This window comes from Piliocolobus tephrosceles, chromosome 2 (assembly GCF_002776525.5).
Source record: "Piliocolobus tephrosceles isolate RC106 chromosome 2, ASM277652v3, whole genome shotgun sequence".
NCBI lineage: Eukaryota > Metazoa > Chordata > Mammalia > Primates > Cercopithecidae > Piliocolobus > Piliocolobus tephrosceles.
The window spans coordinates 155,024,606-155,035,417 of record NC_045435.1 but is presented as its reverse complement, the minus strand read 5'-3'; the positions used below and the strand labels follow the sequence as shown (position 1 = coordinate 155,035,417).

Below are 10,812 nucleotides of genomic sequence, written 5' to 3'. Positions count from 1 at the left end.
GGTATTTCCCCATTCTTTAAGAATTATTTGTTTATATTCTCCATGTTTATATTTTTTCTTGTAGTTTGTGGTCACACGAGAAAATCTATATGCTGAGACTTGTTATTTGAAAAATCTTCTGGCTATTTAATTTTCTCTTCTTAAAAATAGAATTAATGTCACACATAATTAACAGCCTGACCCATTCCTGAGTGTTGTATGAAAAATAAATGAGATGCTGTGTCTGGAAACTTAGATGTGGCTGCAATATTAAACTAGAACAAATATATCTCATTAACAAAGCAGTCAATTCCCTTTATTTTTAAAATTTTATGTACACATATGAATGATCTGTATAATGTACATTCAATATAGAAAGCTTTATATATTTGATAGTGTATAGAACATTTCACAATTACACTAATCTCTTACATAACATCTTGACATCCATTTTTAAATGTTTTTGCACAAGCTCCTCTTCGTTCAATTTGGTAAAGCCAGTTATACATACTAACGTGTACTGTGAGCTTTCAGAAGTGAATGATTGAGGATGCCAGTGAGGAGTGCAGGGACAAAACCTAATAGTCTTGGACGGTGGGGTGAGGATGGCCACGCAGACTTGATGCAGGAGAGGGAAATATTCTTTCCTGGGGGAAAGTGACTCAGCCCAATTTTTGTTGACTGTAGCTCAACCCTACAGTCATGTTAATTCAAAAAAAAAATTACAAAAACTAGGAAGAAAGTTTTGTCTTTTTGATTCACAGTTTTGTAAACAGATATAAAGGAACAAATGTGCTTACATACACCAAGAAAAAAAAATTCTTGTGTACCCACTTAGTTGATCCACAGAGTGCTTTCTTATAATGTGATACAATTAGAATCACTGACTTTTTTCCTAAAAATATATTTATAGAAAAAGGAGTAACACTGTCATGAAACCAGGAGAAAGGCAGTAAGAGTTTGCTTCAACGTATCAGCTGGAGGAATGTGGACTCGGCACTGGCCTTTCAGTGTTTATTGTCTGTTGTGAATACTTCAAGTCTGATAGCCAAGGTCGCCTGCCTCATGGTCTACGGGAGGTGGCAGGTTAGACATGACCGACGTGGATGTACCTGCAGTAAGGTAGCCAGCAACTCCAGGTCCTGCAAGAGAGAAAGGAACACACACACCTCTAGAGAGCAGAGTCAAGTGAAAGCACTGACCTTTATAAAAATGTCAGAGCCTGTTCAGGCACTCCATCACACAAAACTCATCATCTATTTCAATTACCTAAATGTGCATCCATACCTTAATCAACAGCTACATACTACCATTTTCATGTCTGCCTGTACTATAGACTAGAAATCATTTCAAAATGTATGCTGGACAGTAACACTGGTGTGGAAATATGGAAAAAATTTTCCTTCTTACATTTGGGAATCTTTCGTTTTCAATCTTTCAAAAAATTCCGAGCACTGAAAAGAACTATGTCAAATGGACAAAAATGGAAACAGACAAAAGAAACTACACTCAGCCCATCCAAAAGTCATATGTGACAAAAATTCAACATAAACACTTCTGTCAACACTCAAACTAACCTATTTTCATTTGGTGCAAAGAAATGCTATTATAACAAGTAACACCAAATGAACAAGGGTTGCTACGTACAAGGACTCTGAGAAAGAAAAGGAAGGCTCTGGACATCCATCAGTCATAGGTTAAAACAAGAATGCTACGTGAAAGGGTATTGATATTTTAGTTACATATTTCTCCCTTGATTCTGTTTCTATTGCACGAAAATGCTATACACGCCAGCATTTATCGAGATGTGTCCTATGGGCATATTAATGGCTTTAGCCCTCTAGAGTTTATTTTAAACATTGCATAAACATTTAATTACATCTCAGAAGCACTGCACAAACTAACAAGTACTTGGAAGGGACACTGTAGCGTAATACTGCATACTGAGCAATAGTTTTAGCTGAAATTGTAGGAAACAAGGCAAACAACTAAGGAACATTGAAGGGTTAGGACTAGAAAGGCGGTGGGAGTGGCATGCATTTAGCAAAACGTTTCTCTACCTGCTTCAGAGAGCTACACAGAAGTTAGCAAGCTGCCTGGCAGAGCGGATCTAAAGCCCACTCCTGAGGTGAAGGGGGCTGCTGCCAGTTAGAAGGGAAGGAGAGACACCTGAGGGGAAAAAAGAAATATAAGCAGCAAGGGAAGTTGTGAGGAAGCGCAAACAGCAGAGTAGTTTGATGAAGGTAGAAACAGGGATTGGTGGAGGACAAAAGGCTACCATTCAGATTCATCTTGTTTTTGACCTTGGAAGTACTGGTACTGTGGATGTGAAATGGCTTGCACAGATACATGGGCAGAGATGACTCAGCCTGTGTGAGCTGTAACTGAAGCCAACCAGAGTGCCCAGGTACTTGGAATGCTGTACTTATAAAAACCTTGTACTTGTAGAGCTTACAAAAAATATTTCCCCTTTTTAAGGTACTGTGGGAGCCTGCATCTATCAACTCCTGCCTTGAGCCAATCAGGATGCCAGGCCTTTCACCGTCTGCTCAGGAAAAAGGCCAGCAGGTCAACAAAGCCCCTCTAACAATGCAGTTGAGAGCTGCAGCAGCACCCTGTGATCATTTCCCACCACCTGTCCCTCTCTGAACTGTAGGCTGCAGCACCATTACTGCAAAACTATCCAGTAGGTCTCATCAAAGATATAACCCTTAACAGTAAGACCTCAAACACTCTAGACTGTGTGGTTTCTGAGCAATTCTGATTGTGGGTTCAACTTGGTTCCCATCAAAATAGTAGGTTACGAGACCAAACCACAAATGCTACATCTAGAAAGTGGATTAATGATGCAGTTCTCAAACTGTGTGCTGAGGCACCCTGGGGCATTGCTGGATATTTATTTATTCTCTTCGTGTGTGTGTGTGTGTGTGTGTGTGTGTGTGTGTGTGTGTGTATTTAACAGGTGGGGGTCTACGTTGCCTTGAACTCCTGGGCTCAAGCAACTCCCCTAAGAGCCCCCCTATCCAGGCCTCGAACTCCTAGGCTCAAGTGATTTTCCCACCCCAGCCTACTGAGTAGCTGGACTCGGCCTGTCCACATGGACTACAGGTGCCTGCCACATCATCCAGCTAACTGCTGGTTATTTTAAATTTGAAACACAGCGCCATCTGCTGACTACCATGCAAACAACTACTTTCAAGTTGTCTTGCAATTACTTCATTAATTAGGTATTTCTTTTGGCTTGAGGATGGATGAAAAAATTACTACGCTATTAAGGGCACTGTGAACTGAGAAAATGTGGGAACCTCTGAGCTAAAATCTAAATGGTGAAACGATGGGCTTGGAAGAAACCAAATTTTAGTACCATCATTTGCCTCTTTAGGAAAGGCAAATCAAAATCAATTCCTGGATAGTTCTACAAATGAAATCTGAGGTGCTCTCCCCAGGCCCCTGGCCTCTCCTTGAGGATATGTCTGGTTTCTTAGGGCTAAAAGGTGCTGCTTGGTCACTTCCATGGAATAGAGCAGTTGTGTTCTCCAGAGAAAGATGGGAAGAACAAGGGCTGCCAGGAATGGACATGTGGCAAGTTTGCACAAGGCTGTTGGACTTCAGAGAAATGAGAAAAGATGGAAAATTTACAGAGAATCCCACAAAACCGAACTGGCTACCATGATGAAGTATATATGTGAAAAGTTATCTCCAATTCTGGCTTCTAAAAGCATCTTCACCCTGGCTTCTGTTCCTTTTCCTGTTCCTTCTTTTGCTACTGATTTTCTAGGTGAGGTAATTTGAGGATTTTCACTGCTGAAATTATTTTTTATGAGGCCCTGAGACAGCACCAAGCTGTTCTAGAACCTAACAAATGGCTAAGTAATCAAGGGCCCTGGATAATGAGTAACCACAATTTATCTGCATCCACAGGAAAAATTCCACTGAGGCACCTTTAAATAAGCATTTGTCATAAAATAAAATATGCCAGGCTAGAGAAACTATGGAAATAGGCAGACTCATTTCAATTTTTCAATATTGAGTAATCCTACCTAGCTAGGACTTTAAAATTTTTACCCCAAATCTTCAGCATGTGACTGAATGACATTTACTCAGCCGCCAGAGAGAAGACAACATAGTTTTGGTCATTTTTATCTTACTTCGAAGTAGTAATTCACTCTTTATCTTTCCCCATGTCCTAAATAAAATTCACCTAACCTGCCAAACTCACCTAAAGACATCAGTTAGAAGAAAGGGTTGGTGATGTGTGTTGTCACAGCAACCCTGATTTCTTCTTTTTTTTTTCTGAGACAGAGTCTCGCTCTGTCGCCCAGGCTGGAGTGCAGTGGCGCCATCTCGGCTCACTGCAAGCTCCGCCTCCCGGGTTCACACCATTCTCCTGCCTCAGCCTCCCGAGTAGCTGGGACCACAGGCATCCGCCACTACGCCGGGCTAATTTTTTTGTATTTTTAGTAGAGATGGAGTTTCACTGTGTTAGCCAGGATGGTCTTGATCTCCTGACCTCGTGATCCGCCTGCCTCAGCCTCCCAAAGTACTGGGATTATAGGCGTGAGCCACTGTGCCTGGTCAGCAACCTTGATTTCAATGATTACAGAGGGGCTGGGTACAATCTGTATCTTCTGAAGTTTGGAAGTAGCACAGGGCACATTTTAATTAAATGCAATCCCAATTCAACACAACACTATAAATTCCTGGAGTTCCACATCATGGTATTTTACCATTATTAGAACTACATGCCCCTTTTATCAAACACATGATACACAATACATCAATGAAAAGCTCAAACACAAAAAACATTTGGCAACTCAGTGAGCACACATCAATCCAACTGGTGGTAAATTTACCTAATTTATCTCTTAATTTGCCTACATCATCTGCAGTTAGAGGAAGATATAGGGTTGACATCTTATATACTACAATTTCAGGCAGACGGCAAGAGTTAGCAGCTTTAACTCTTGAAATAGTTAGTTCATTTTTAATGTAATTTAATTAATTAATTTTTTTTGAGACAAGGTCTTGCTCTGTTGCCCAGGCTGGAGTGTGGTGGTGCGAACTCAACTCACTGTGACTTCCGCCTCCTAGGCTCAAGATAGCCTCCCGAGTAGGTGGGACTACAGGCATGCACCAACATGCCTGGCTAAATTTTTGTATTTTTCTGTAGAGACGGGGTCTTGCCGTGTTGCCTACGCTGGTCTGAAACTCGGACTCAAGCAGTCTGCCCACCTTGGCCTCCAAAATTGCTGGGATTACAGACAAAAGCCACTGTAGCCGGCAAGTTGGTCCTTTCAAATAGGACAGACTAGAGCTGACGAAAAACTCTCAAACAACCAACATCACTACAGAAGAGCATCCCAGATTGATAACATGCCCAGAGTTTCACAATTCTGGGGCCAATAATGCTTACAGCTTGTCCAGACTGTTCTACATGGACATGTCTGCAGGCTTCAGTAGTGGCCTTCTGGAAGACTCATTATCTCCAAGTCCCTTCCTGGTTGGGTTTTACACCATCTCCCCACTTGGCCAGGCCTGTACAGAACTTGCTGTCCCTTAAGCTGGCTCAGGGATGGGAAAAAATTTCTATACCCCAACTTTTCTTTTTCCCTAACCTTCGTCTAATCTCTTCACAGCCACTTTTCATATCTCATTCAAAAGCCACCCCACAGATCCAATAAAAGGAAAGGCAAGAAGCTTTTTACTGCCTATACCTTTTCCCTATAGTTACTAGAGCATGTGGATGGGGGTGAGGACCAAATGAAGTCCAGGTTTCTGAAGATAAACCCCTATTTCTTCTGGATTCTAACCACAGACCTTTTAAAGGTTCACACTCTAAGTCAAGGACACATGTTTTTTATTTCATCAAGTCAAAGAATGATAGATAAGACAGAACAAAAGAATTAGAACAAGCTTTCCTATAGAGAAGCTTATAACAGACTTATTACTATTCTTCAGGGCCAATTTACTCTTAGTTAAGAAAATTAAGGCTGACCAGGTACAGTGGCTCACGCCTGTAATCCCAGGACTTTGGGAGTATGAGGCGGGTGGATCATTTGAGGTCAGGAGTCCGAGACCAGCCTGGCCAACATGGCAAAACCCCATCTCTACTAAAAATACAAAAATTAGCCAGGCATGGTGGTGCATACCTGTAATCCCAGCTACTTGGGAGGCTGAGGCAGGAGAATCACTTGAACCCAGGAGGCAAAGGTTGCAGTGAGCTGAGATCATGCTGCAGCACTCCAGCCTGGGCAACAGAGCAAGACTCCATCTCAAAAAAAAAAAAAAAAGGCGGGAGTGCTGGCTCAAGCCTGTAATCCCAACACTTTGGGAGGCCAAAGTGGGCAGATCACCTGAGGTCAGGAGTTTGAGACCAGCCTTTACTAAAAATACAAAAATTCGCCAGGCATGGTGGTGCATGCCTATCATCCCAAATACTTGGGAAGCTGAGGCAGGAGAATGGCTTGAACCTGGGAAGCAGAGGTTTCAGTGAGCCGAGATTGCACCATTGCACTCCAGCCTGGGTGACAGAGCGAGACTCCATCGCAGAAAAGAAAAGAAAAAAAAAAAAAAAAAAAAAAAGAGGCCAGGTGTGGTGGCTCACGCCTGTAATCCCAGCACTTTGGGAGGCCGTGGTGGGTGGATCACCTGAAGCCAGGAGTTCAAGACCAGCAGGGCTAACATGGCAAAATCCCATCTTTACTAAAAATAATAATGATAATAATAATTACAAAAATTAGCTGGGTATGCTGGGGCAAGCCTGTAATCCCAGCTACTTGGGAAACTGAAGCAGGAGAATCACTTGACTACAGGGAGCAGAGGTTGCAGTGAGCTGAGGTCGCAACACTGCACTCCAGCCTGGGTGAGAGAGTAAGACTGTCTCAAAAAAATAAATAATAAAAATAAGGCAGATTTTTTTATTTTCAATCATACCATCCTTATACACAAAGTAATGAATGTAATGCCATGAAAATGTGGTATGTAAATTTTTGGACAGAGGCTAAAGAGGTAAAGTTTTTATAGTGCCTATAAGAACAAACTCCTACTTAGAAGCTATAGTTTTAACACCAAATCTGAAGAGAGATATGGGATAGACTAAGACCACGGTCTAGGTATTTTTCTCCATAGATATGAGGGACAGGGGATGGAAAAGTTAAAATAAAAACCTATGACACTGTTCTGAACAGGACAGACCTGCAGCCAAAGCACTGCATGTTTATACATTTTAGGACTCTGTTCCAACTTTAGGATTGTCAATATTAAAGTGGTTATGGTGAAGAAAAAAAGTGTCACACTAAGTTTAAAATTAAAACCAGGTAAAACTTCCTCCAAAGCCCCTAGTTTTGAATATTCCAGATTGAGTCTTCATGATTTTATAAACTTCTATACTAGCAATCAAGATTAAAACAATTACAATGGTTTAGAAACCCTGGGTGATAATTTTTTCTCTTAGTTTATCTCTGTCATCTTTGGTTAGGAGAGAATGCAGGGCTGACATCTTTTTATATACTACAATTTCAGGCAGACAGCAAGAACCGCCTCATATTCCTAAGGTTAATTTCAAATTAAAAACTTTTATACCAGACAAGATACTGCCTCTTTAGCATTCAGCAATAGTCTGACTTTCTTATGTTGAAGCCTATATGAAAATGACTATTCTAAAATTATGCAATTAGTGTCTCAAACAAATGTTCTGAGTTTTAAACATAGTATCCTTTGAAACCAAAGCAGTAAAACATCCTTTCATTCCTATATATCCCACCCCCATAAAAGGACACACCCTAAATATTTAGCAAAACCATAAACAAATCACTGGAAACTTAGGAGAATATCTTTTTTTGAGGCGGAATCTCCCTCTGTCGCCCAGGCTGGAGTGCAGTAGCACCATCTGGGCTCACTGCAAGGCTCTGCCTCCCAGGTTCACGCCATTCTCCTGCCTCAGCCTCACGAGTAGCTGGGACAAAAGGCACCTGCCACCACACCTGGCTAATTTTTTGTATTTTTAGTAGAGATGGGAGTTTCACCGTGTTAGACAGGATGGTCTCAATCTCCTGACCTTGTGATCCGCCCGCCTCGGCTTCCCAAAGTGCTGGGATTACAGGCCACTGCGCCCAGTCAAGAATATCTTTTATATACAATTATACATATTTGGAGTTTTAATCTGTTATTCTGACAGATATGGAATGATGATATCATGTTTCTGATACTGATATTCCTTAGCAGATATTTATTCATTCTCTTTCCAAGATAAATACTTTAATACAGACATGCTCCAAATATATTCTATGACCCAATTAACTGGATCAAAACTGAACAAAATACATGCTTTAGTCAGTACCTATTCAACACAACAACAGTTTGCATGCTATATAAGGCTAAAACCAGAGGTCTACATGCTCATAGCACCTCCAAGAAAGGTCAGCCAGTAGCCTAAGAAACACTCTAAACACAATTTTAAGTCTATTTAAGGCAAAAGAAAGGTCCAAGTGGCTTCTGCCAGGTGTCTTATGATAACCAATTAGGTATGGCTTACCTGTGAGGTATCCTGCTGTTTGTGACTCAGAAATGAACAAATCATGTTTCTGATCTTTGAAGGCACTCCAGACTGAAGAACGACACAGGATTTCATTCACCTAGGGAAGTAAAACAAGCCCTTTGAACATAAAATCAAGGGCTGGATGTTGGAAGACAAAAAGAAAAACCAACTTTCAAAGCAACAAGGAAGAAGGCCAGTGAGGAAAGACTCAAATATGGAGCAAGAACTAGCATTCATCAAACACGCCATAGCAGGCACTGTGCCAGACACATCTCATTAAGGCAGACCCAAAGAAGTCCTCGAGTCAGCCGTCCCGCTAAAGCTGGACTCTATTATTTGAACCTACAATTACTGACTTATATGTAATTCAAGGAGGAAGATTCCTATGCAGAGTATTTTCTTGTGACAGTAACAGCTGACAGTGTATGGGCTGATGAGCTATTCTCAAGGAAGGAGTTTGGGGAGAAGATACTGCCAAATTGAGCTAAAACTTAAAGCAGTCTTTCAAATTATGAGCTGTGACCTAAAGACGTTTATGAAACAACCAGGAGGGTTATGAACAGCATGCTTGAAAAAATAAAACTGGTTAATATAGAAAGCATCAGAGTATCAGAAGTAAAATAGGTACATATATGTACTTGAAATACATACACGAGTATAAATAATATATGTGTGGGAATATGCACTAAACTAAGATGAACAATATTTCTGGGTGACAAAACATTCAGGAAATACCAACTTAGTGAATATCTTTTGCACATCAATGTTCATATCAAATATTTTACTGAGCACCTCTTATGTGGTAGGCACAGTGAACACAAAGATGAGAAAGACAGTCTCTGAAGTGCTTACAATCTAGTAGGGGAGACAAAGTCAAATAATTCCGTGGTAAGAATTAAAGCAGGGTTATACAAGGGGACCGTGTGAGTCCAAGGAAAGGGGCACCTGCTCCAACCTTGGAAAGAAGCAATAGTGGAAGTGATTAGTTGTAAAGCTGGTAGGGGGGGTTCCTATTTAGAAACTACTATACCTCTTTCCTACCCTCCCTAGGGTGCAGAAAGTGAGTGTCAGGATTACTTTGCTAATTTCATTACCAGGAATCCTGAGGCAAGTCAAGAACAAGACAACTGCCTACAAGTGGTACGCAGGAGAGCCTCTGCTTGGCGTTCAGAACACTCATAGGCAAAAACCAAGAAAATACTTTTTAAAACACACCAGTTAATGACTGCAGCAATACGTGCTGCTTCTCTTCTTTAATATCATTTTAAATCATTTAAATGATCATATCGACAGAATGACAATGGCATGAAAAATATTTCTTTACTTGAAACATACAAATCCAGTAAATTCACTACAGGAAAGCTATAGCTGAAGTCAGTTAAAACCTGTAGAAGATTAGCAGAGGAAATAACCCAAATGTCCAACAGATGAATGGATAAGCAAATTGGAGCATTACACACAATGACATATTTAGACATAAAAATGAAGCAGATAACATGGATGCTGCTTAAAAACATGCTCAGTGACAAGACAGTCACAAAGGGTCACATGTGGATGATTCTATTTATATGAAATACACAGAAGAGGTAAATCCAGAGACAGAAAACAGACTGGTGGGTGCCAAAGGTTGGGGGAAGGAAGAAAGGGAGAGTAGCTGCTGAATGGGTACAGAGGTAATGAAAATATTTTGGAACTAGATACAGTGGAATTTGCACAACACTGTTAATGTCCTAAATGCCAATTAACTATTTACCATAAAATGGTTAAGTTTATGCTATGTAAATTTCATGTCAATCAAAATGAGCATTAGTAGATGGGGCTATATAGTAACAATGAATGAGGAACTCCTTAGAGGCAATAATAAAAATAAAACTGAGGAGGAAAATTAAATTACTGAACAGGCCTGAAGTCAGCAAATACATGCAGCTGAAATACACTAATACACACAGGAAAAGTGAAGTCACAACAAAAGAAAAAAAAAACCCAACACTTTATAAGCACCAGCAAGAAAGGAAATGAAAACAAAAATGATGTTCTACATCTTTTAAAATAGCATTATGGGATGGTTAATGAATTTTGTTATCACTACTCATGAATAACTCCTAGAGCTGAAAGTTAAGCAGCACTAAATGCTGCATATTCCGTGCTAAAGGTTTCCAGCATTTTTCTTCCTGAAGTGTACAACATGCCATCACTATCCAGGAGAATCTTCTTGAATACTGAGTGTATGGTTTATGCTTTTTCATCAGTTATGAGGCAGGTATGCAAGTCCATCCTTGGGCTGTGGATCCTCTCCA

At 40.5% G+C, this 10,812-nt stretch overlaps 1 protein-coding gene across 1 annotated transcript in view; it reads right to left on the bottom strand.

Annotated features, from left to right (window-relative positions):
- Nucleotides 1-268: 268 nt before the first annotated feature.
- The window catches only part of DNAJC13 (DnaJ heat shock protein family (Hsp40) member C13), a 120,163-nt gene continuing 109,619 nt past the window's right edge, over nucleotides 269-10,812 (bottom strand). The window contains exons 55-56 of the mRNA XM_023207430.2: nucleotides 8,513-8,612; nucleotides 269-1,121 (exon numbers count right to left, since the gene is read on the bottom strand). Coding sequence (XP_023063198.1) covers nucleotides 1,015-1,121; nucleotides 8,513-8,612 — 207 coding nt within the window. The 3' untranslated portion in view covers nucleotides 269-1,014. The remainder of the gene's footprint in view (nucleotides 1,122-8,512; nucleotides 8,613-10,812) is intronic.